The sequence below is a fragment of the Pelophylax lessonae genome (genome assembly GCF_965119305.1).
Source record: "Pelophylax lessonae genome assembly, chromosome: 1".
In the NCBI taxonomy this organism is placed as follows: domain Eukaryota; kingdom Metazoa; phylum Chordata; class Amphibia; order Anura; family Ranidae; genus Pelophylax; species Pelophylax lessonae.
This window is the reverse complement of record NC_138768.1, coordinates 876,352,668-876,380,265: the sequence shown is the minus strand read 5'-3', so window position 1 is coordinate 876,380,265 and position 27,598 is coordinate 876,352,668. Positions and strand designations below refer to the sequence as shown.

The 27,598-nt window shown below is 47.1% G+C and overlaps 1 protein-coding gene across 1 annotated transcript in view; it reads right to left on the bottom strand.

Annotated features, from left to right (window-relative positions):
• LOC309550452 (uncharacterized protein) overlaps positions 1-27,598 on the bottom strand; it is a gene marked incomplete at its 5' end in the record, with an annotated part of 141,680 nt that overhangs the window by 67,429 nt on the left and 46,653 nt on the right. Inside the window, one exon of the mRNA XM_082250828.1 lies at positions 20,703-20,885. Coding sequence (XP_082106954.1) covers positions 20,703-20,885 — 183 coding nt within the window. The remainder of the gene's footprint in view (positions 1-20,702; positions 20,886-27,598) is intronic.

Sequence of the window (27,598 nt, the reverse complement as noted above, 5' to 3'; positions counted from 1 at the left end):
AACGTTTGTATGGGAACATCCAGGGCTTTTTTTCAGCGGGAATGCGGGGGAATGCAGTTCCGGGCACCTTACAGAACTGAATGTATGTATGTAATGTATGTTGCTGGGGGTCAGTTGTTGCTGGGAGGGAGGTACTGTAGAGGAAGGGGTCTATTGATGCTGGCTACTGAGGAACCTTTTGTTCCTGAAAGGGATCTATTTTCGCAGGGGGGGGTCTATTGTTGTTGGTAGGGATCTATTTTTGCTGGGGGAGAATCCTATGTTGCAGGGGGTCAATTGTTGCTGGCAGGGATGTACTGTTGAGTGAGAGGTATTTGTTGCTGGCTGCTGGAGGGTCTATTAATGTTGGCTGTTGGGAGTCTATTGTTGCTGGGGTGGATCTATTGTCGTTGGAGTGTCCATTGCTGCTAGATCTATTTTACTGTCTTTTTTGTTATCATTAACAAATTCCATACAAAATACTTAGCACCACAAAATAATACTTGGGTCTATATTCTCTAAAAGGGGCAGTATTGGGAGGTGGGTAAGGGGCCGAACCAAGGAATGGTTCTTGGAGGTGGGTAAGGGGCAGAGGCGAAGGGTGACTTAAAAGAGAAAAGTTCCTGAACCTATTCTCTGAGAAAAAAAGCCCTGGGAACATCCTACACAAACACGTTGGAGAAAGAAAAAGACAGAATGTTTGACCGCGCAGGTCTCCAAAAGGGTCTGGAAGCACTTGAACTTAATAGGAATAGTAAAGAATTGTCCAACCGTGTAGCAACACGGATGAAAGCATTAGAAGGCACATCAGAATGGGGAAGAACGATGCAGGGCTGCATCAGCCCTGGGTGGTGTGCCAGGGAGGAGGTGAGGCTCCATGGGAAGGTTCACCAGTGATCTCATCATAGTCTCCTGGTATCAGATTCCACCTGCGTAAAAGACCCAGTCCCCTCTCTAGCGAGGTAACGGTTCTAGGATTCATTGTTTTTGTCTATTAGAAGTTTGTCAGGAAACCCCCTGTGACGAGACCCTCGCTCGCTCGCTTCCGCTCTCCCAACACTCCTCTGCTTCTAGTGAGTCAAATTGCAGATCGCAACGTCTGAACTACAGCTATGTGCCGTTCGGAATCCATTAGAACAAACACCAGGCAGGCTGTATGTAAGTTCAAACAGGAAGATGATTTATTGGAAGTACACAACACACTTATATACAGAATTTGGAACATCCTGCCCCCAACAACCGCTTTCCCATTGGTCAATTGCAAAGTACATGCCGTACAAACAAAAGAAAAACCTGTCTGACATTGAAAGATATGTAATATACACAGCATTTAGGAATTACAGATTTCACGGCAAATGGGAATAAATCTTAATATTTCTATATGGAGATATTGCTGGCAAATATGAAGCAATCCAAACCATTACTTATCTGTCTTTAAATTCCAGTAACGGTGAACACCGTCACATATCTTCCCCCCAAAGGTAGACTAATCCAGGTACCAGACCTACAATTGGTCTGTGCCTGAGTTAGTCAGGTAACAAGTCCCAAAGAGTCCATCCATCATGGCAGCTTCCTTGACAAAGTTCCACATAGTTTGTAGGTTTGTCTTGGCAAGGCGCATGGAGCTCTCATAGCCGATCAGTCTGTGAAAGTCTGGTTTGGGCAGGCCAGACTGGGCTTCTTGGGCACACTGTGTCCCTAAAAGACACAGGGTGATTTAGACATAAGAGGAGCCTAGTACACTGAGAGAAGAACTTTCCAACCTCTCTAAGGTAGGCTGTGTTCCACAGGCCCTCCCAATGTCTGCACCCACCCAGTACCCCAAACAAATTGTCGGGAAAACAGTGTTACTCACCCAGCCAACCTCTGCCTCTCTCGCAGAACATACCCGCTGCTGGGGATAAGTGTGGACTGGCCCTTCTCCTGGGAGTCCTTTCAGCCACTGGAGAGAAGACAGGGTGGTGAGGCTCACTTCGTCAGGCTGTTGGGGATCTGGGCCGACTGTCCAGCATCCCTGGGGTGTACAACTGAGGACTGTAGCTTTTGCAGGTGCTGGGCAGAGGTTGGTAGCACTCTGCCCTGTTGCCAGCTCTTCTGCTGGGTTGGGGTTGGCGAATACTACCCCCAGAACCTGGTTGGGGGTCTGCTGTAGAGAGGAGGGATCGCCTACCTCCTCCTCCTGGTATTCCTGCGGGGCAGGTTGGGGATCTGGACCGGCCGTCCAGCATCCCTGTAGGTCTGGTGCAGAGACCGCTGTCCCATCTGTACAATTGGGGTCAGAGCTGTTGTCTCCCTGTGATTGGGGAGAAGGATTAGTTGTCTCCTCTCCCTGTAAGATACACTGCTGCTTGGAAGGAAAGACGACACCTTTGGCTCCCTGTAACTCCTGCTGTAGCTGGGGGCCTGGGCCGGATGCCCAGCCTCCCTGTAGGGCCGGTAGAGAGACCTCGGTCCCATCTCCACCTGCCATCAGTGGGTCTTCCAAGTACCACCAGTCTGTACTGTCTCTCCAACTGAAGGGTTGTGGGTCTGGATCTGCCACCCAGGACTCTGGCTCTGCTTGCAGGGTAGATTGGGGTGGAATGGAGCAGAGCAGGCGTTGGTAGTCCTGCTCCAGTTCCCACTCCATTCCGACCAGATGAATCAGGTCTGACCCCAAATCATCCGCTTTGGGGAGACCAAGTAGGGCTTCCCTGGTGTCCTGGATTTCCCAGCGCCGAAACTCTGCTGGACATCCAAAGTCCCTCTCCTCAAAGGCCATCCACAGCAAGCCCGGGCCACTATAGTCTTCACCTTCCGGCATATTGTCGTCAGCCATCCAGTGGTCGTAGCTGGTGGCCTACCACTTTAGTGCCCGGTAAGCTTCATCCAGCCACAACTCCTTCCAAATCAGGTTCCTCAGCTCCGTCACCCACTCATCCGGGGGGTTGCTCTCCTAGGAAAGGTAACCGCAGGGCAACGTATACCTGGAACCGCTGTTCTTCACTGGGAAGGTTCTCTCTCCGCCTCCACTGCACATCCTCTAAGGCCTCATACCACATTTCCTTTCAAGTGAAATCTCTCCAGTCCAGTATGGCTTCCTCTGATCCAGGCCCATCCTGTTGGACCAAGTGTTGCTGCAACCTCCAGCGAAACCCCTCCTCATATGGGGACGCTGCATCTTTAGGCGTTTTCTCCGATTGCCGTATTTCTCCCATTCTCTGCTCATGTTGCCGCTCTCGTTCCCTCTCTTGTCGTTCTAGTTCTTTCTCTTGTCGCTCATCCTGCAGCTGGATGTCTCTAATGGCATTCTGTATGGTGGTCTCTGATGGGTTGGCACCATATAATGCCAACCGCTCTCAAACTCGTTGCTGAAACAAGTCTTTAACTGACCGGGGTCCTGCATCACCCTCCCTCTGATCCATCTCGGCTAGCTCACTGATCAGGGTGGCCTTGTTCTTTGTCCCACTGGTCCCTCCACGGCTCTCAAGTAGGTCCTTCAGCGTGGCTCTCCTGCATGCTGCATAGCTGGTCATTGACTGTGGTGGTTTGGAGTGTCCCGGTAACTGGAGAGCAAATCTCACCGCTGCCAACCAATGTGACGAGACCCTTGCTCGCTCGCTTCCGCTCTCCCGACACTCCTCTGCTTCTAGTGAGTCAGCTTGCAGATCGCAACGTCTGATGGTTCGGTCAACTAAGGCTCCGGGATCCGAACTATAGCTATAGTTCGGAATCCATTGGAACAAACACCAGGCAGGCTGTATGTAAGTTCAAACAGGAAGACGATTTATTGGAAGTACACAACACACTTATATACAGAATTTGGAACATCCTGCCCCCAACAACCGCTTTCCCATTGGTCAATTGCAAAGTACATGCCGTTCTCCTTCAGGTCCTCCTTAGCCATGCAAATGAGGACTTGAAAATGAGTCAGAAGGGATTGGTCAGATAGTTTGACAAGGACTGTTATGTGTAATGAGACAGAAACCCCCAGGGGACAATCAATGTACACAATAGCCAGACACAGAACAATGGGAGGTCATTAGCACTTACAATGAGACAGGACAATCCACATTCCCTCCCAATACACAAACAAAAGAAAAACCTTGCTGACATTGAAAGATATGTAATATACACAGCATTTAGGAATTACAGATTTCATGGCAAATGGGAATAAATCTTAATATTTCTATATGGAGATATTGCTGGCAAATATGAAGCAATCCAAACCATTACTTATCTGTCTTTAAATTCCAGTGACGGTGAACACTGTCACACCCCCAGTGATATAGAATTTTATGGTTGCAAAATATTTTGGTAATTTGGGTTAGGTTTTTCCTCGCCATCATGGTGGCTTGGGATAGGTCAGCGAACAAGGTTATCCCAGAGTAGTGGTCAGACAGCGATGAGCGTTGCTGCTCGACATGCATGACCTGGTCTTTGATGTGATAAAAGTGGATCCTAACAAGAACATCTCTAGGGATCATGTCAGGTAGATAAGCTGGCTTAGGGAGTCTGTGATATCATGGGGAGGAACGGAAGGCAGTAGATCAGCTATCATGCGGAAACGGATGCGGATCGGCCACCTTGACTGATTCCGCAATCCTGCTGAACTTTATATTTTTTCTGCAAGATCTAACGTCCAGGTCAGCCCCTTTTATTTTAAGCAATTTAAATTCCTCCTCAAGGTCGTTGTGGGCATCAACTAATTTGTTGTGGGCCTGAGTAAAATCCTGCATCTTATTTTCAACATGATCCACCTGCTCGCACATATCATCAAACTCCCTTTGTGTACTCCTCATGAATACAGCCATGTCGTGTTGCAAAGCCCCCCCTTAAAGAAAGCAACATGTCCTTCATAGCAGTGTCCAGGACAGGCTGACCATTGGTAGGAAAAGAGATAAGCTGTTTCCCGTATCTGGCAGATTCACTTAATTCTACTGCCTGCTGCATCACCCACATCTCAGCCCCTTCATCATTAGCCAGCTTTCTCCTTTGTTTCACAGAACTGTTAGAAGTAGAGAGGTTACGTAAGCCTGTAAGATCTGCCTGTGCCCTGTGCCATGTCCATTCTGACTGCTGCTGAATAGGAAGAGCCGACATCATGTTGATTCCCCCTGTTCGCTGCAGGGTTGAAAAAAGTCAGTTTTCGGAGCCCTTCCCTGTTCTCTCATTTTCCCATGTCACCAAATCGATTCTCCATTGTGTCTTCTGTGTGTGGAGTAAAAGGCTGGGGCTTCTGGTCGCTGTGATCTGCAATATTACACCCGCTATCCCGGAGCTCTACAGGGCTGCGTCCAGCCACTCCGGCTGCCGGCCACACACCCGCGGTGTCACATCTAACAGGATAATATCGGTGAACCCACCCCTGAGGCATGGAGGTAGCGGTGTCACATCTAACAGGATAATATCAGTGATCCCACCCCTGAGGAATGGAGGTAGCGGCATTACATCTAACAGGATCACATTGGTGACCCCACTCCTAAGGCATGGAAATAGTGGTGTCACATCTAACAGGATAATATTGGTGACCCCACTCCTGAGGCATGGAGGTAGCGGCATTACATCTAACAGGATAATATTGATGACCCCACTCCTGAGGCATGGAAATAGCGGTGTCACATCTAACAGGATAATATTGGTGACCCCACTCCTGAGGCATGGAGGTAGCTGTGTCATATCTAACAGGATAATTATTTTGATTGGTTTGCGCAAAAGTTATTGCGTTTACTAACAAAGGGAAAGATTTTTGTCATTTTTGTTGTTTTTTTTTTTAACGTGTAATGGCGGCGATCTGCGTTTTTTTTTGCGGGACTGTGACATTGCGGCGGACAGATCGGACCCTTGACTGACATTTTTGACACTTTTTGGGTTACCGGTGACATTTCTACAGTAATCAGTAATATACATATGCACTGTTACTGCAAAATTACACTGGCAGTGAAGGTGTTAACTTTTTTGAGAGGGAGGGGTTATGTGTGTCCCTAGGGGCGTGATTCTAACTGTGATTGGCTGTGGCTTGAGGTGTAGGAACAGTGATCAACGGTCCTACATAGTAGAACCGTATGATCTCCATTCTTACACAGGGGAGAATGACAGGCGGCTTTGTTTACATTAGCCGCCTGCCTTTCTCCCTCTCCACCCGAAGATCGCGAGTGACCAGCGGACATCGGGTCCGCCAGTCACACGCGCGGGGGGGTCCGTGACCACACGGGAGCGGGAGCCCGCCTCCGGCTTCGCGCGCTCGCTCCCTAGATCCTCACAGGCTAGCGACGTAGCCCTACGTTACTCTGCCTGTGAGGGGCTAACCGCCGACGTAAATAGTCGTGCGGCAGTCGGCTAGTGGTTAAACAGTGCTGTAGAGCACAAGGAAATGCCAGTTTTTTTATATTGGTCTTTAGTAAAGCCTCTTCTGCCTTATTTTACTGCTGAATGGAAAACCTGCACTTTGGAGGAGGAAAAAGGAGAAAAGAGAGAACGGATCAATCTAAAATGTGAATTTTGACCAACTTAGAGTTAGGTGGTCAACACCATCCGGTGAGTGCCTATCCCTTAGAGTGTACACCACTGGTCTTCAAACTGTGGCCCGGGGGCAGGATGTGGTCCTTTGCTTATCTTTATCCGGCACTATTCTTCCCGCTCATAAAAGGCACTACAGTCTCCACTGACACCAACCGTGGGGCATAATTTCTGCCACTAACACCAAAAATAAGCCATTATACCCCCCACTGACACCAATGATGGGGCACTATTCATTCCATTGACAGCAACGATGGGGCACTATTTCTCCAACTAATACCAATACTGGAGCACTATTCCTCTCAAGGACATCAATGATGGGGCACTATTCCTCCCACTAATGCCAATGATGGTACACTATTCATCCCACTGACACCAATTATAGGGCACTATTCCTCCCACTGACACCAATGATGGGTCACTATTCCTCACCTTATACCAAAGATGGGGTATTGCTTTCTCCCACTAACGTCAAGACATTTTCGACTCCCACTGGCCACAGTCCAGCCCTCCTAAAGCCTGGAGGACTGTAAACCGGCCCTTTGTTCAGAAAGTTTGGAGATCCCTGGAATACACCATATTGAGCTATTTAAATGCTAGAAGAGGAGTCATTGGAAACTCGTTTAAACACATTTTTCACCAAGCACATTTCACGTGATTCTTGGAAGATGAGTAATTGTTTTAGAGTGCACTCTTTTTTATGATATGCACAGTTTTATTTGCACTTATATTTGATTATTTCAGATTATGATTATTAAAATTTCAGTTGTGGATGTATAATCAATTGTTGCTGGAAGAGATCTACAGTTGAGGGAGGGAGTCTATTGTTGCTGGCTGTTTGGAGAGTCTATTGATGCTAGCTGCTGGGAGATCTGTTTTTGCTGCTGGGGTGGCATTTTTTAGCGGGCATCTATTGTTGCTGGAGGGTTCTTGTTATTAACAAATTCCATTCAAATCACTTACCACCACAAACTTGACTCTGTATTTCTTAAAAGACGTGCAATTGGGAGGTGGGTAGGAGTTGGAACCAAGGTACAGTGTTCGGAGGTGGGTAGGGATGGTGACAAGGTATGACTCAGAAGGGGGGAGTTCCTGCACCTATTCTCTGAGAAAAAAGCCCTGAGTCACCCAGTGGGCTGTTACCTATATACAATTCTGCTCAAAAGTTTGCATCCTCTGGCAGAAATGGTGAAATTTTGGCATTGATATTGAAAATTCATGGGGAGAAGAAAAGAACTGTCAAAAGACCTGCATAACAAGGTAACGGAACTTTGTAAAGGGGTAAAGGGTATAAAAAGATATCCAAAGCCTTGAAACTGCCAGTCAGTACTGTTCAATAACCTATTAAGAAGTTGAGAATTCGGGGATCTCTTGATGCCAACCCAAGGTCAGGTAGACCAAGAAAATTTTCAGCCACAACTGCCAGGAGAATTGTTCGGGATACAAAGAAAAACCCACCGGTAACCTCAGGAGAAATAGAAGCTGCTCTGGAAAAAGGTGGTGCAGTTGTTTCAAGGAGCATATTACAACAATACTTGAACAAAATTGAGATGCATGGATGAGTTGCTAGAAAGAAGCCTTTATTGTCCCAATGACTCAAAAAAGCCCAGTTACAATCTTCTGGCACACTGTAATCTGGAGTGACGAGACCAAAAAGAGCTTTATGGTCACAACCATAAGCACTATGTTTGGAGAGGGGTAAACAAGACCTACAGTATAGTGACAAGAATGCCATCCCTACTGTGAAGCATAGTGGTGGCTCACTGATGGTTTTTTTATGGGGGGGAGCATTAAAGGCCTGCATGGGACACTCTTGGACTTTCCAGCATGACAATGACACTAACCATAAGGCCAAGGTGACCCTCCAGTGGTTAAAGCAGAAAAAGGAAAAGGTTCTGGAGTGGCCATCACAGTCTCCTGACCTTAATATCATCGAGTCACTCATACAAGACAACCAAAGACTTGGCATGTCTTGGAGGCATTTTGCCAAGACATATGGGCAACTAAACCACCTGCAAGAATTTGGGGCCTCATAGACAACTATTACAAAAGACTGCACACTGTCATTGATGCCAAAGGGGGAAATACACAGTATTAGGAAATAAAGGGATGCAGACTTTTGAACAGGGGGCATTTCATATCTTTACTTATTGCCATGTTTGTTTTATGATTGGTCCATTCTGTTATGACCTACAGTTTCAGAATAGGAATCCCATAAGAAATAAAAGAAATGGGTTTTGCCGACTCACTCATGTTTTCTTACTACTGACCACGTGGTCTAATGACATGGAAACTTTGCCCTCCACTTGCAGGTGAAGGGCAAAGTAATGGCAGCTGGGAACCTGCCACTTAGGGTTACCACCTCATCCCTTTAAACCAGGACACATTTTAATTCCACAGGTTCTGTAGCTGCTTAAGGTGGTAATTAAACTCACTTAGTGCCTTAAGTGCATTATATTAGCCTCAGAACCTGTGTAGTTATTATGTGTCCTGGATAGAGTTGAGCGGTGTAATGTTCTGGTACCTTTGGTACCCTAATTCCACTTTTCCTAAGTGTATGCGCCCCACCATTCTCTTTTGGTAAGGTGCGCATACACCTTTAAGACCGATGCTGTCATCACTGAGCGCCGCTGGAGCGGCTATTTCAACCTCCGGCGGTCTCACTCACATGTTCGTTCAACGCCGCATAATCTGCCTTGAAGCTCTCATGCTTGCAAGCATACCTCGCTATCGGAACCACGCTGCTGATCCCTGTATCCCGTTACCGGATCATCCGCTCTTGCCGAACCTCTCCTCTACTACATTGCTACTAGTGATAAGTACCCCACAGGGGAAACCTCTATAACCTTCATACTAAAGCTTACACTATCTAGCTCTGCATACTAAGGACTATTACTACATCTGCATTAACTAAGATTGCTAGCTCTTGAGCCTAATACCATCTGCTCTTGCACTGGGTTGGTCTATCCTGTATGTTCACCTGCTACTCTATCATCTGCTATCATACATGATTGCTAAACCTATCTGCATCCCATCTGCTACTATGTTACTTTCAAGAACATTCCTTTCAAGTGTCTGTCATCTACCATCTCTACCCAACCTGTCTCTTCAGCCTATCATCACTATATTACTATACATATAAGTCACTCTAGGAACATCTTATTGAGTGTGTGTATCTACTTGCTGAATTGAGACTATCCACACATGATGAGTCTTGGGAGTTGGGATTGGTGTCTCAGCGGTTCTCTACATGACTACTGAAGTGGAATATTTCTGCAGCTGTAAATCCACATTATACATAAAACGCAGGAGCGTTACAAGTGGACACCTGGATGTCCGTGTTCGGCGGGTTCGGCCAAACTTTAAAAAAAAGTCTGGGTCCGTGTCCCGGACTTTTGCCGAACTTTTCCCGGACACCGAACCCCATTGAAGTCAATGGGGACCCGAACTTTCAGGCACTAAAATGGCTCTAAAACACCAATGGAAAGGGCCAGAGTGCTGCAAATGGCAGCAAAACGTAGTTAAGAGCATGGCGAGTGCTCTGCAAACAAATGTGGATAGGGAAATAACTTAAAACAACATATGGAGTAGGAGGGAGGTTGAGGTGGTGGTGGATGTGGCCGCGTCATAGGCATGCGCACAGGGTGTGCCGGGTGTACCTGGGCACACCCTAATCACCTAGGGCACATAGCATTATCGCTCTGTTTGTCAGTGAGGAGATGGGAAAGATCTCCCTCGGACCTGCTCTGCTCTATTTCTCTTTGCCAGCAGGGAGAGTAATGTATCGGGGCCATGTACATGTAGGCAAACACATGCATGTGTATTTAAACTTTGGGGTGCACACCCTAATGCAATAGGCTGCGCACACCTATGGGCGGTGTAGGTGGAAGCGGCGGTGGAGGAGGACGACGAGGTAGCCAACACTGCTTCTTTTCAGAAATTTTAAATGAGGGTACACCCCAAAAGAGTGAGAAAGAGCAAAAATAGAATAATGGCTGGGTAAGGTCGGTATCCATCGCTATTCTGCACAAGGTACGGAAAAGTCCCGTGGGATCCATGCCTGGTTCATTTTAATGAACGTGAGCTTGTCCACATTGTCTCTGGACAGGCGGCTGCGCTTGTCTGTGATAACGCCCCCAGCCGTGCTAAATACCCGTTCAGATAATACACTGGCTGCAGGGCACGCCAGCACCCCCAAGGCGTAAAGGGCAAGCTCAGGCCATGTGCCCAGCTTGGAGACCCAGAAGTTGAAGGGGGCAGACCCGTCAATCAGTACGTCTAGGCGTGTGCACACATACTGCTCCACCATGTTGGTGAAATGCTGCCTCCTGCTAAGACGTTCCATATGAGCTGCTGGTGCTGCTGTTTGTTGTGGCGTGCTGACAAAGCTTTTCCACATTTCGGCCATGATAACCCTGCCTTCTGAGGTGCTGGCGGTGCCCTGGTTGCGTTGGCGACCTCTTCCTCCTCCTCCTCCTCCTCTGCCTTGTGCTTCCACTGTGGCCCTGCTGTCAGGTGGGAATGCCAGCAGCATCGCGTCTACCAGCGTGCGCTTGTACTCGCGCATCTTGTGATCGCGCTCCAGTGAGAATTAAGGACGGTACGTTGTCCTTGTAACGGGGATCCAGCAGCGTGGCCACCCAGTAATCAGCACAAGTTAGAATGTGGGCAACTCGGCGGTCGTTATGGAGACACTGCAGCATGTAATCGCTCGTGTGTGCCAGGCTGCCCAGAGGCAGCGAAAGGCTGTCCTCTATGGGAGGTGTATCGTCTGTGTCCTCTGTATCCCCCCAGCCACGCACCAGTGATGGCCATGAGCTGGCCTGGGTGCCACCCTGCTGTGAACATGGTTCCATCTCCTCCTCCAGCTCCTCCTCCTCCTCATCCTCCAGAACTGTGCCCCTGCTGGACAATTGTCCCTGGCGTTTGTGTGTGCAGGATCCCACCCTCGGAGCCCCTTGTGAATGACTGCCCTGAAAGCCTTTGAAATGTTACCTCTTCATCCTCCTCCTCCTCCTCATCCTGTGCCACATCCTCTTCCATCATCGCCCGAATTGTTTTTTCAAGGAGGCATAGAAGTGGGATAGTTAAGCTGACAACGGCGTCATCGGCACTGGCCATGTTGGTGGAGTACTCAAAACAGCGCAACAAGGCACACAGGTCTCGCATGGAGGCCCAGTTATTGGTGGTGAAGTGGTGCTGTTCCGCAGAGCGACTCACACGTGTGTGCTGCAGCTGAAACTCCACTATGGCCTGCTGCTGCTCGCACAGTCTTTCCAGCATGTGCAAGGTGGAGTTCCACCTTGTGGGCACGTCACATATGAGGCGGTGAGCGGGAAGGCCGAAGTTACGCTGCAGCGCTGACAGGCGAGCAGCAGCAGGGTGAGAACGCCGAAAGTGCGCACAGACGGCCCGCACTTTCTGCAGCAGCTCTGACATATCGGGGTAGTTTTTAAGGAACCTCTGCACCACCAAATTCAGCACATGCGCCAGGCAAGGGATGTGCGTCAAACCGGCTAGGGCCAGAGCTGCTATGAGATTTCGCCCGTTATCGCACACCACCAGGCCGGGCTTGAGGCTCGCTGGCAGCAACCACTCATTTGTCTGCTGTTCCATGCTCCTCCACAACTCCTGCGCGGTGTGTGGTTTTACCCCCAAACAGGCAAGTTTTAAAACTGCCTGCTGTCGTTTACCCCTGGCCGTGCTGAAGTTGGTGGTGATGGTGTTACGCTGTCCGGATGAGGAGGCGGTAGAGGATGAGGAAGCGGAGTAGGAGGAGTTAGGAACAGGAGGCAAACTGAAGCGCCCTGCAATCCTCGGTGGTGGAAGGACATGCGCCAAATTGCTATCCGCCTCAGGCCCATCCGCCACTGCATTTACCCAGTGTGCCGTTAGGGAGATATAAAGCCCCTGACCATGCTTACTGGTCCACGTATCGGTAGTTAGGTGGACCTTGCCACAGATGGCGTTGCGCAGTGCACACCTGATTTTTTCCCCCACTTGGTTGTGCAGGGAAGGGATGGCTTGCCTGGAAAAGTAGTGGCGGCTGGGCACGACGTACTGTGGGACAGCCACCGACATAAGGTTTTTAAAACTGTGCGTCTCCACCAGACGGAATGACAGCATTTCAAAGGCCAATAATTTTGAAATGCTGGCATTCAGGGCCAGGGATCGCGGGTGGGTAGGGGGGTACTTCCTCTTCCTCTCAAGTGTTTGGGAGATGGAAAGCTGAACGCTTCCACGGGACATTGTGGAGATGGTTGGTGACCCAGGTGGTGGTGTTGCTGACAGATCGTCTGTTTGCGGGGTGGCAGGTGCCAGTATCACTACAGATGTGGCTGGAGCGGCCGAGACTGCAGCAGAAGAGGAAGCAGGAGGAGCCAGAGACCTTTCTTGGTTTTGAAGGTGTCTACTCCACTGCAGCTCGTGCTTTGCACTTAGATGCCTGATCATGCAGGTTGTGCTCAGGTTAAGAAGGTTTATGCCTCGCTTCAGGCTCAGATTGCACAGGGTGCAAACCACTCGTGTCCTGTCATCAGCACATTTTCTAAAGAACTTCCACGCTAGAGAATTCCTTTGAGCTGGCTTTGCTGCGCTCGTTCCTTTGCTGCGTTGGGCAGTAGCAGGCGTAGTGTCTAGTGCATGGCCGCTCCGCTTCTGCACCCTGCTCCCTCTTCTGCTGTGCTGGTTGCTCTGTGTGACCACCGCCTCTTCCTCCAAACTACTCAGGTCACCTGCATGACCTTCATTCCATGTGGGGTCGAGGACCTCATCGTCCTCCACATCATCTTCCACCCAGTCTTCACCCCTGCCCTCCTTGTCGGTCTCCACAATTCTGAACGCCGCAGCAGTTGGCACCTGCGTTTCGTCATCATCGGAGACGTGCTGCGATGGTCCTTGCATGTACTCATCTTGAGAAATAAGTGGTTGGGCATCGCTGCACTCAATCTCTTCCACTTCTGGGGCAGGGCTAGGTGGATGGCCCTGGGAAACCCTGCTGACAGAGTCATCAAAAAGAAGAAGAGACTGCTGTATGGCTTGGGGCTCAGACTGCTTGCCTGATTTCCGAGGGGGTGAGGTGAAAGACGGTTGGACATTGGCTGCAGGTGCCAACTCTGACCTTTCTGCAGTAGACTGGGTTGCTGACAGTGCCTCCAGTTCCTTCACATTGTCTCCCACCCAATCTACTATCGCCTGTACTTCTTCAGGCCTCATCACGTCTAGAGGCGCATTATGCCCTACCAAATACTGCTGCAGGTTCTTTCGCCTACTCACACTTGAGGAAGGTGTTTCACTTGTGCCTGTAGCTGGCACAGATCGACCACGTCCTCTCCTTGCAACAGGAGCTCTACCAGCAGCACCACGACTCAGGCCACGGCCCCTATTTGACGGTCTCCTCATATTTCTGTAATTTATGATCTTGCCCTAGAAAGGTGTTTATTGAATAGCGGAACAAAACAACAACAGTATCGCACGGGTGTATCTCACAGTCAAATATGCAAACTATGCCGCAATTTTATGTTTTTTACCCCAAAAGGGTGTATATTGAATAGCGGAATAGGAAAAAGGATAAAAAACGGTGTATCTCACACGTACAAACACAGACTAGGCCCCAATAAAATTTTTTGTACCCTAAAGGGAGGATGAGGAAGAGGAGTAGGAGGAGTTGGGAACAGGAGGCAAACTGAAGCGCCCTGCAATCCTTGGCGGTGGAAGGAGATGCGCCAAACAAATTTAAAAGGTGTATCTCACACGTACCGATACAGACTATGCCGTAATTTAATTTTCTTACACTCAAACAGGGTGTATATTGAATAGCGGAATAGGACAAATTTTACAAAACGGTGTATCTCACATGTACAGAACCAGACTAGTCCCCAATTACTATTTTTTGTACCCCCAAAGGCAGGATGAGGAGTAGGAGGAGTACGGAACAGGCAGCACCCTCAAATCTTCATAAGTATGAGATGAACCCCAAAAATTGGAAAGGTGTATCTCACACGTACCAACACAGACTATCCCGCAATTTAATTGTTTATACCCAAAGGTTTTTATTGAATAGCGGAATAGAAAATATTATCAAAAAAAGTGTATGTATCTCACACGTACACAACCAGACTAGGCCCCAATTACTATTTTTTTGTACCCCCAAAGGCAGGATGAGGAGTAGGAGGAGTACGGAACAGGCAGCACCCTCAAATCTTCATAAGTATGAGATGAACCCCAAAAATTGGAAAGGTGTATCTCACACGTACCAACACAGACTATCCCGCAATTTAATTGTTTATACCCAAAGGTTTTTATTGAATAGCGGAATAGAAAATATGATCAAAAAAAGTGTATGTATCTCACACGTACACAACCAGACTAGGCCCCAATTACTATTTTTTGTACCCTTAAAAGGCAGGATGAGGAGTAGGAGGAGTTTGGAACAGGCAGCACCCTCAAATGTTCAGAAGTATGAGATGAACCCCAAAAACTGGAAAGGTGTATCTCACACGTACCAACACAGACTATCCCGCAATTTAATTGTTTATACCCAAGGGTTTTTATTGAATAGCAGAATAGAAAATATGATATAAAATTGGTGTGATTTATCAATAGCACATGTGAACAGCAGTGTCTTATATCATTCAGCTCTGCTGCAGGCCACAATTTAATTTTTTTTAACCCAAGGCTGTATATTGAATAGTGGAATAGAAAAAAGTGTATGATTTTTGAAACCACTCAATAATAGCACATGTGAACACTGAACACAGCAGTGTATGATCAGAGTCAGCACAGCACAGCACAGCTGAAGGAAAAACGCTGCACACAGTGACTGAAAGAAAAAGACTTTTCTCCCTCCTCCTCAGTGGGCAAAAAAGATTGTGTTCACTGCACCCCACACACAGCAAAATCGATGTGGACCACTGACACCTGCTTATCTCCTGCCTCTCCCTAAAAGGATTGATAAGATCGGTCACTGCAAACCCCCCCCACACAGCAATATCGATTGTAGAACACACTGTCTGACCCTAAAAATCAGCAGCCTCTCCCTAAAAGGATTGATAAGATCGGTCACTGCAAACCCCACCCAGCAATATCGATTGTAGAACACACTGTCTGACCCTAAAAATCAGCAGCCTCTCCCTAAAAGGATTGATAAGATCGGTCACTGCAAACCCCACTCAGCAATATCGATTGTAGAACACACTGTCTGACCCTAAAAATCAGCAGCCTCTCCCTAAAAGGATTGATAAGATCGATCACTGCAAACCCCACCCAGCAATATTGATTGTAGAGCACACTGTCTGACCCTAAAAATCAGCCGCCTCTCCCTAAAAGGATTGATAAGATCGGTCACTGCAAACCCCACCCAGCAATATCGATTGTAGAACACACTGTCTGACCCTAAAAATCAGCAGCCTCTCCCTAAAAGGATTGATAAGATCGGTCACTGCAAACCCCACCCAGCAATATCGATTGTAGAACACACTGTCTGACCCTAAAAATCAGCAGCCTCTCCCTAAAAGGATTGATAAGATCGGTCACTGCAAAATCGATTGTAGAACACTGACCCTAAAAATCAGCAGCCTCTCCCTAAAATGCCCTACAACTCGCCCTGCCTTACACACTCCGACCTGTCCCTCAATTCTATCCGGACACAAATGTTTTTTTTGCCTGTCTGTCCCTAATCAGCAGCCAGCACGTATGATGTGTGCTCTGTCCCTGAACTAACACAGCAGAATGACGCAGCGGCGCTGCCTCGGACTTATAAAGACTTGGTCACATGCTTCAGATGGCCACTCACAGCTACTAATACATTTGTAGGCATGGCTGGGATGGCTTAAGGCACACCAGTTAAACGCTTGTTGATTGGCTCTTGAAAGCCCGCCATGAAAAGCGCGCCAATGCATACAAAACCCGGAAATAAAACGACCGAACACGGATTTTTACCCGAACATACAGTAAAGTTTTCGGGTCCGTGTTCGGGTAACAAAAATCCAATTATTCGGTACGAACACGAATAATACAGTCCGTGTTCGCTCAACCCTAGTCCTGGATCAAAGGGATGAGGTGGCAACCCTACTGCCACTGCAGTATAGCACAGGCCACAATATCCTGATAAGGGGGCAGAATCTCCCAGCTAGAAAGACAGAAGTTGTAAAGTAACAATTTGGTCAAACTGCCATTTATGTGCTGGGCATGAGGGGTGTATTTTTTTTATTTTTTTTTTGCACTCTAGAAGTTGGGGCCTTTGCTGATGCTCTGCCCCACCGCAGGGAGCCAAGCCATATAGTAGACCTCTAAAACCCCTTGATATACTGTCATCCATCTTGCTTGAGGATGCTGAAAGAAAATCATGTATAATGGGGACAGAGGGGGAAAGGGAAGGTATACCTGGGTGGGGCTCTGTAGTTGGGAGATTCCATAGTGTCTTGGATGGGACGGAATCTCCAACCCTCTGTCTAGGTTTTGTGGATGACCAGCAGGGTGTGTGCTCAGGTGCACATAGATCTTATAATGGAGGTTTAGGCATACCTCAGGGCTCCCAAGTGGAAACTGCTCCACCCAACAGACAGGAGGTCTGTGTATATGGAGTCAGGAGAACTCCAATCCTCTCCAGGAGTCAGAAAGGCTGTAGATGGCAGTCAGAGCTCGTGCGTGTCTGCAAGAGGCAGTAAACAGCCTGAGGACTACGGCCAGAGCAGAGCTGTGGACATTAGAGTAAAGCGGTCTTCACAGAAGCACTTATGGTCTGGGTGACCAGCATAAAGAGCCAGGTTGGCTAGCATTTTCTGTTTGTGTATTTACCGGGAGAAGAACCCCTGCATGGGAAAGCGATCTGTTACAGATTTTTAATTTGCCTTTTAATAAAAATGGGCTATCGGTCCCTTAAAATATAGTTCCTGACTACCATGAATCATATGAAAACGCCTCTACCACTAGAGCTAATAGTCCCCCATGTTACAATACACAGTACAGAACATAGTGATACTGTATATGGCACTGATACTGTATATAGCACAGGTTATAGTACTGTATATAGCACTGATACTGTAGCACAGGATATAGCACTGTATATAGCACCAAAATGGTATAGAATATGGTATATAGCACAGGATAAAGTAGTGTATACAGCACAGGATATAGTGCTGAATATGGCCTCAATACTGTAAATAGCACAGGATATAGCAATGATAATATAAACACAACTATCTAGTAGAACAGTACTCTATCCAACCCTCTTCGCCTAAAAGCAATGTCCACCGTCTCTCACTAAAGTCCCAGCTCATGACAAAGGACTGCTGAGAGAGCACCTTTTAGAGTGTGTGGGTTGAAACTTAGCCCCAAACCATCACTGGCCAAAATTCAGGTTCAAGACTTTGACCAATGATGACTTTTGCAATGCATTATGGGATGTTCATTGGAAGAATTCTCACTGAACAACCTTAAAGTCTGTGATTCGTTTCAACAACCAAACAGCAAATGTTCGGTCCCAGCTTAGGTTTGGACTGAGCAATCAGCTCATTCCAAATGGTGAGGTGGGGAAAAAGGAACCAAAAACCCTCCACTGGAAAGTAATGAGATATTTCTTCTTCAGAAAAGGGAAATGCTGTTGAACCGCTAGACTTATATAAAGGTTCAGCCAACAATTTCTACAGAAAGACATGGACACTTTTCAATGTGGAATTTGCGTGGGGGATTGTGGGAACTATACAGTGAGGAGTCACTGGGGAAAGACCTATCTGTGTGCTGGGGGTGGGATGTCACTAGGAAAAAGCCAATGTGTTTGCTGGAGGTGGGATCTCACTGGGGAAATACTTATCTGTGTGCTGGAGGTAGGATTTCACTGGGGAAAGACTTATCTGTGTGCTGGAGGTGGGATCTCACGGGGGAAAGACTTATCTGTGTGCTGGAGGTGGGATCTCACGGGGGAAAGACTTATCTGTGTGCTGGAGGTGGGATCTCATTGGGGAAAAGCCAATGTGTGTGCTCGAGGGGGAATCTCACTGGAGAAAGACCTATTTGTGTGCTGCAGGTAGAATGTTACTGGGGAAAAGCCAATGTGTGTACTGGAGGTGGGATCTTGCTGGGGAAAGACCAATGTGTGCGCTGAAGGTGGGAATGGGATCTCATTGGGAAAAAGCCAATGTGTGTGCTGGAGGTGGGACCTCACTGGGGAAAGATCAATGTGTGTGCTGGAGGTGGGATCTCACTAGGGAAAGATATATCTGTGTGCTGGAGGTGGGATCCCACTGGGGAAAAGACATATCTGTATGCTGGGTGTGGGATTTCACTGGGAAAAAGCCAATGTGTGTGCTGGAGGTGGGATCTCACTGGGGAAAGACTTATATGTGTGCCATAGGTCTGGAATTTCACTGTGAAATGTGTGTGCTAGTTGTGAGATCCTGCTGGGAACAAGCCAATGTGTGTGCTGGAAGTGGGATCTCATTAGGGGAAAGATCAATGTGTGTGCTGGGGGTGGGATCTCACTAGAGGAAAGATCAATGTGTGTGCTGGGGGTGGGATCTCACTAGGGGAAAGATCAATGTGTGTGCTGGGGGTGGGATCTCACTAGGGAAAGACTTATCTGTGTGCTGTGGGTGGGATCCTACTGGGGAAAAGCCCATGTGTTTGAGGAAGGTGGGATCTCACTGGGGAAAGACCTGTGTGCTGGGGGTGGGATGTCACTGGGAAATGTGTGCTAGTTGTGGGACCTCACTGGGAAAAGGCCAATGTGTGTGTGCGGGAGGTGGGATCTCTCTGGGGAAATACTTTTTTGTATGCTTGGGGTGGGATCTCCCTGGGTAAAAGCCAATATGTGTGCTGGAGGTGGGATCCCAATAGGGAAAAATATATCTGTGTGTTGGGGGTGGGATCTCACTTTGGAAAAGGCAATGTGTGTGCTGGGGGTGGGATCTCACTGGCCAGGAGAGCATATGCACAGGTGTCTCTTTAACTGCTTGCCGACCGCCGCAAGTACATATACTGCGGTGGTCAGCCCCGGCCAGGCAAAGTGACGTATATATACGTCACTAGCCTGTGACCGGCTTGTGAGCCAATAGCGGGCGAGCGCGCGCCCGCCCCGGCTCGTTCACTAAGGAGTCAGTGCGTGTGACCGGCGGACCCGATGTCCGCCGGTCACTCGGCGATCGTCGGTAGAGCGGGAGAAAGGCAGGTGGCTTATGTAAACAAGCCGCCTGTCATTCTCCCCTGTGTAAAAATGGAGATCAGACGGTTCTACTATGTAGGACCGTTGATCTCTGTTTTTACAGTAGTAGCCATGTCCCATCACAGTTAGAAGCACGCCCCTAGGACACACTTAACCCCTCCCTCTCCAATACAGTTAACCCCTTCCCTGCCAGTGTCATTTTTACAGTAACAGTGCATATTTATAGCACTGATTACTGCAGTAATGTCACTGGTGACCCCAAAAGTGTCAAAAATGTCAGTCAAGGGTCCGATCTGTCCGCCGCAATGTCGCAGTCCCGCAAAAAAAATCGCAGATCGCCGCCACTACTCGGTAAAAAAAAAACACACCAAAAATGACAAAAATCTTTCCCTTTGTTAGTAAACGCGATAACTTTTGCGCAAACCAATCAAAATACGCTTTTTGCGTTTTTTTTTACCAAACATATGTAGCATAAAACAAATTGGTCGAAAATTTCAAAAAAATTTGATTTTTACATTTTTTTTGGGGGGGGGGGGGGGGAATTTCATATAAAAAAATTTGAAAAATATTGTTATTTTTGCAAAATTTACGCTCTAATTTTGTTTATAGCGCATGATCAAAAAAAATCGCACAGGTGATCAAATACCACCAAAAGAAAGCTCTGTTTGTGGGAAAAAAAGGACGTCAAATTCGTTTTGAATTTGTTTGTTTTTGTTTACAGCATCGCACGACCGCGCAATTGTCCGTTAAAGTCACGCAGTAAAAAATTGCAAAAAACCCCCTGGTCAGGAAGGGGGTAAAATCTTCTGGGGCTTAAGTGGTTAAGATTGGCTACCTAAGGAAGACACCTGTAAACAGGAGTGGGGTGCAGCGGCTGTGGGATCATCCACCAAGTAACAATGCAAACATTCAAGGAAACTGACTACACACAATTGACTTTCTTGAATGAAGTTAGGATTTAGTACGACTTTAAGAAAGGATATGTACCTTTGTTCGGAATTTACTGTACAGAGTTCAGTTCTCATACTATGTATATGATGGATGTGTCAGGTGTTCTTCTACTCACCTATACAGGTAACATTGGAAGGAATCCACTCTTGAGAGGTGTGGGGGTTGTAACATCTAATTGAGCCAGATGTCGGATAATATCCCTTCTTGCAATCTATTGTCATGATGTCTTCCTTATTATAATACTCCTTGCCCATAAAGAGACTTTCCACATTGTCTATGGAGGGCTTTTTACACTGAGCTGTGGAATAAGAAGATAAAAGCAGATCATTATACATTATATACAGTGTGAGGAGTAAAGTGATTGTGTGTGATGGGATGGATCAGTTGATGGGACCTTTCAGTGGTATATGGACCATGGTCTGACCTCCTCATTATGGGATGGATCAGTTGATGGGACCTTTCAGTGGTATATGGACCATGGTCTGACCTCCTCATTATGGGATGGATCAGCCGATGGAACCTTTCAGTGGTATATGGACCATGGTCTGACCTCCTCATTATGGGATGGATCAGCCGATGGGACCTTTCAGTGGTATATGGACCATGGTCTGACCTCCTCATTATGGGATGGATCAGCTGATGGGACCTTTCAGTGGTATATGGACCATGGTCTGACCTCCTCATTATGGGATGGATCAGCCGATGGGACCTTTCAGTGGTATATGGACCATGGTCTGACCTCCTCATTATGGGATGGATCAGTTGATGGGACCTTTCAGTGGTATATAAACCATGGTCTGACCTCCTCATTATGGGATGGATCAGCTGATGGGACCTTTCAGTGGTATATAAACCATGGTCTGACCTCCTCATTATGGGAAGTTCCTGTGATCTGTCTGCAGTATTCTATGAAGACAATTACTAAAACATTCATCAGGAAGCCATCAGTATAGAGCAGATTATGGAGGGGTCCATATATTGTGGGGACCCATGATCAGCCCCCTCCTGTGACAGGTTATTGAAGTGTACATTTATTTATTTATATATCCATCAGGAATCATAGATCTTTGAATTTTTTCTTCATTAGACTGAGTGTTTCCCCCAGTTTTTTTCCTAGTTTTCTTGTCACGATTTAACTTGCCCAAGCTCTGGGGGTTTTTTCAGTGAAGTCACTCTTAGGCAGGGTATCTCAACCAGGGTTCCTCCAGAGGTTGCTAGGGGTTCCTTGAGTAACGAACAATCTCTGCCACTCAGATAAGCTTCTACTAACACCATTCATCTTTTTAGCTATCTGTAGGGGGGTACATCTTCTCAATGTCCACAAGTGTAAGGAGCATTCTTCTCACTGATCATCACACACAATGTATCATGAGTATAGAAATTTTTAGCAGGGGTTCCCTGAGACCGGAAAGTTATTTTAAGGGTTTCTTTGTGTTGGATGGGTTGAGAAAGGCTGGTTTAGGGTATGATATGAAGAGTAGTGATGATTGAAGAGGTCTGGGTTTGATTCAGGAACTATTTTGTGAGCCATGCTGAAAACCTGGTAAACCCAAACTTTGCTGCAAACCCCTAAAAAGACTATGGGAGCAAATTCCGTTATTAAATTCATAAAACATAGGAAGGATATAGTACTGGTGTTCAGAGGCATAACTAGAACCTTCAGGGCCCCGGTGCAAGAAACCATGAAGGGCCCCCCAGACCCCTGGCAGGGTCACTTCCCTTGAATCCTGGGGCTATTCCCACTAATCCTGGGGCCCTTTACTCTTGTTGCGGGGCCCTTTATTACGGTCCCGCAGCGGGACCCTTTCACAAGTTCTGCAGTGGGCCCCCTTCCTGCCATCTTGGGGCCTCCCCACGGTGGTGGAATGCCAGGGCCTGGTTGCAGGTGGGACCTTTGCGATCCTGGAAGTTCATCCACTGGTGTCAGTAGTTTTTATTTTTTGGTATTTTAATTGTATTATTTTTTATCATTTTATTTTATTATTTTATTTTTTTACAATGTCACTGACTATGACTCTGTCCATTCAGAAAAGGAAGGAGCTGGTAAATTACATATTTACCGACCGATTCCTGGTTCTCCATTGTGACACATCCCCTGCAGCAGCCGGCAGGAGAGGGAAGGGAGCACAGTGGGGAGGCACACAGGGGCCCAGAGAACACAGAAAACAAGTGAACTGGATAAGAGGAATGGCGGGGACAGCATACAGAGGAACCAATCTCTTCCATTTTCCTCCTGCAGCTACAGGAGGAACAAGGAGGACATTGATTTCTCTGCATGCTGCCCTAACCGCCCCTCCTATCCAGGTGTACAGGGGAGCCACACAAGCCCCCTGGAGCATGAGGCCTGGTTGCAATTGCAACCCCTGTAGTTACACCCCTGCTGGTGTTGTAAGCAGAAAGCACTAATAGCACAGTACACTATGCAACACTTTTACCCTAAAATCAATGTCAGCTGTCCCTTACTTTCACTAAACTCCCACATCATGACAAAGGGCTGCTGAGAGAGCACCTTAGAGATCACCAACTTAACTCCATACCATCACTGGCTACTGGAGGTCAGGTGCAAGATTTTGGCCAATGATGACTTTGCATAACATTATGGGTAATTCACCAGCAGAGTATCCACCGAACATCCATAAAGTTCATGAATCATCTGAAGAGCGAATGTCTGGTTCAAACTTAAATTTGGACGGAACGCTCAGCTCATTCCAAATGGTAAGGTGAGCAAACAGGAAGCAAAAAACCCTTCAATGAAAAGCAATGAGAAAAGTTCCTTCTGCAGAGAAGGGGGTTGCTGCTGAACCTCTAGACTTTGTGTGCAGGCTTAGTGTGCAAGGTCTATAGAAAGACATGGACACTGTTCAATATGTCATTTATGCGTTGCATTGTGGGTACTACACTGTCTACACAGTGAGGTGTCACAGGGGGAAATACCTCTCTGTGAATTCTGGAGGTGGGATATTACTGGAGAAAGACCAATGTGTACTCTGGAGGTGGGAGCTTACTGGACAAAGGCCGATGTGTGTGCTGGAGATGTGATCTCAGTGTGGAAAGACCAATGTATGTTGTGGAGATGGGATCTCACTGGGGAAAGACCAATGTGTGTACTGGAGGTGGAATCTTGCTGGGGAAAGAACAATGTGTATGACGAAGATGGGATCTCTCTGGGATCTCTATTGGGAAAGACCATTGTGTGTGCAGGAGTTGGAGGTGGGATCTCACTGGCTAAAGACCAATGTGTGTGCTGGAGGTGGGATCTCACTGGCTAAGGATCAATGTGCGTGCTGGGGGTGGAATCTCACTGGCCAAGGATTAATGTGCTTGCTGAAGGTGGAATCTCACTGGCTAAAGATCAATGTGTGTGCTGGAGGTGGGATCTCACTGGGGAAAGACCAATGTGTGTGTTCGAGGTGGGATCTCACTGAGAAAAGACCAAGGTGTGCTGGAGGTGGGATCTCACTGGCTAAAGACCAATGTGTGTGCTCGAGGTGGGATCTCACTGGGGAAAGACCAATGTGTGTGCTCGAGGTGGGATCTCACTGAGAAAAGACCAAGGTGTGTGCTGGAGGTGGGATCTCACTGGGGAAAGACAAATTTGTTTTCTGGAGATGCAATCTCATTGGGGAAAGACCAATGTGTGTGCTGGAGGTGGGATCTCACTGGGGAAAGACCAATGTGTGTGCTGGAGGTGGAATCTCACTGGCTAAAGACTGATGTGTGTGCTTGAGGTGGAATCTCACTGGGAAAAGACCAATGTGGGTGCTCGCGGTGGGATCTCACTGAGAAAAGACCAAGGTGTGTGCTGGAGGTGGGATCTCACTGGGGAAAGACCAATGTGTGTGCTTGAGGGGGAATCTCACTGGGGAAAGACCAATGTGTGTGCTCGAGGTGGGATCTCACTGGAAAAAGACCAATGTGTGTGCTCGAGGTGGGATCTCACTGAGAAAAGACCAAGTTGTGTGCTGGAGGAGGGATCTCACTGGGGAAAGACAAATTTGTGTTCTGGTGATTAGTGTTGAGCGAACACGGACTGTATTATTCGTGTTCGTACCGAATAATTGGATTTTTTGTACCCGAACACGGACACGGACACTTTACTGTATGTTAGGGTAAAAATCCGTGTTCGGTCGTTTTATTTCCGGGTTTTGCATGCTTTGGCGCTCTTTTCATGGCGGGCTTTCAACAGCCAATCAACAATCGTTTAACTGGTGTGCCTTAAGCCATCCCAGCCATGCCTGCAAATGTCTCAGTAGCTGTGATTGGCCGTCTGAAGCATGTGACCAAGTCTTTATAAGTTCGAGGCAGTCGCAGCGGCGTCATTATGCTGCTTAGATCAGGGACAGAGCACACATCAACGTGCTGGCTGCTGATTAGGGAAAGACAGGCAGGAAAAAACCATTTGTGTCCGGATAGGATTGAGGGACAGGTCGGAGTGTTTAGGCAGGGCGAGTTGTAGGCATTTTAGGGATAGAGTCTGCTGAATTATAGGGTCAGTGTCTTCTACAAACTACAATCGATATTGCTGTGTGGGGTGACTCTGCACTCAATCCTGATCTACGATCTCTTCTCAATCCTGTTAGGGAGAGGCTGCTGCTGCTGAATTTTAGGGAAACTGTGTTCTACAAACTACAATCGATATTGCTGTGTGGTGTGGGATAGGAGATAGGCAGGTGTCAGTGATCCACATCCATTTTTTTGTGTGTGAGCTGCAGTGAACACAATCTTTTTGGGGTGCAGTGAACAACGTCCTTTTTGGGGTGCAGTGAACAAAATCTTTTTGGGGTGCAGTGAACAAAATCCTTTAAATCAATTAAATTGCGTGATAGTCTGTGTCGGTACGTGTGAGATCCACCTTTCCAAGTTTTTGGGGTTCATCTCATACTTCTGAAGATTTGAGGGTGCTGCCTGTTCCATACTCCTGCTCCTACTGCTCAACCATCCTTTTAGGGGTACAAACAATAGTAATTGGGGCCTAGTGTGGTGGTGTACGTGTGAGATACATACACTTTCTTTTTGATCATATTTTCTATTCCGCTATTCAATTAAATCCTTTGGGGATCAATTAAATTGCGTGATAGTCTGTGTCGGTACGTGTGAGATCCACCTTTCCAAGTTTTTGGGGTTCATCTCATACTTCTGAAGATTTGAGGGTGCTGCCTGTTCCATACTCCTCCTCCTACTCCTCAACCATCCTTTTAGGGGTACAAACAATAGTAATTGGGGCCTAGTGTGGTGGTGTACGTGCGAGATACATACACTTTCTTTTTGATCATATTTTCTATTCCGCTATTCAATTAAAACCTTTGGGGATCAATTAAATTGCGTGATAGTCTGTGTCGGTACGTGTGAGATCCACCTTTCCAAGTTTTTGGGGTTCATCTCATACTTCTGAAGATTTGAGGGTGCTGCCTGTTCCATACTCCTGCTCCTACTGCTCAACCATCCTTTTAGGGGTACAAACAATAGTAATTGGGGCCTAGTGTGGTGGTGTACGTGTGAGATACATACACTTTCTTTTTGATCATATTTTCTATTCCGCTATTCAATTAAATCCTTTGGGGATCAATTAAATTGCGTGATAGTCTGTGTCGGTACGTGTGAGATCCACCTTTCCAAGTTTTTGGGGTTCATCTCATACTTCTGAAGATTTGAGGGTGCTGCCTGTTCCATACTCCTGCTCCTACTGCTCAACCATCCTTTTAGGGGTACAAACAATAGTAATTGGGGCCTAGTGTGGTGGTGTACGTGTGAGATACATACACTTTCTTTTTGATCATATTTTCTATTCCGCTATTCAATTAAAACCTTTGGGGATCAATTAAATTGCGTGATAGTCTGTGTCGGTACGTGTGAGATCCACCTTTCCAAGTTTTTGGGGTTCATCTCATACTTCTGAAGATTTGAGGGTGCTGCCTGTTCCATACTCCTGCTCCTACTGCTCAACCATCCTTTTAGGGGTACAAACAATAGTAATTGGGGCCTAGTGTGGTGGTGTACGTGTGAGATACATACACTTTCTTTTTGATCATATTTTCTATTCCGCTATTCAATTAAATCCTTTGGGGATCAATTAAATTGCGTGATAGTCTGTGTCGGTACGTGTGAGATCCACCTTTCCAAGTTTTTGGGGTTCATCTCATACTTCTGAAGATTTGAGGGTGCTGCCTGTTCCATACTCCTCCTCCTACTGCTCAACCATCCTTTTAGGGGTACAAACAATAGTAATTGGGGCCTAGTGTGGTGGTGTACGTGCGAGATACATACACTTTCTTTTTGATCATATTTTCTATTCCGCTATTCAATTAAAACCTTTGGGGATCAATTAAATTGCGTGATAGTCTGTGTCGGTACGTGTGAGATCCACCTTTCCAAGTTTTTGGGGTTCATCTCATACTTCTGAAGATTTGAGGGTGCTGCCTGTTCCATACTCCTGCTCCTACTGCTCAACCATCCTTTTAGGGGTACAAACAATAGTAATTGGGGCCTAGTGTGGTGGTGTACGTGTGAGATACATACACTTTCTTTTTGATCATATTTTCTATTCCGCTATTCAATTAAAACCTTTGGGGATCAATTAAATTGCGTGATAGTCTGTGTCGGTACGTGTGAGATCCACCTTTCCAAGTTTTTGGGGTTCATCTCATACTTCTGAAGATTTGAGGGTGCTGCCTGTTCCATACTCCTGCTCCTACTGCTCAACCATCCTTTTAGGGGTACAAACAATAGTAATTGGGGCCTAGTGTGGTGGTGTACGTGTGAGATACATACACTTTCTTTTTGATCATATTTTCTATTCCGCTATTCAATTAAATCCTTTGGGGATCAATTAAATTGCGTGATAGTCTGTGTCGGTACGTGTGAGATCCACCTTTCCAAGTTTTTGGGGTTCATCTCATACTTCTGAAGATTTGAGGGTGCTGCCTGTTCCATACTCCTCCTCCTACTGCTCAACCATCCTTTTAGGGGTACAAACAATAGTAATTGGGGCCTAGTGTGGTGGTGTACGTGCGA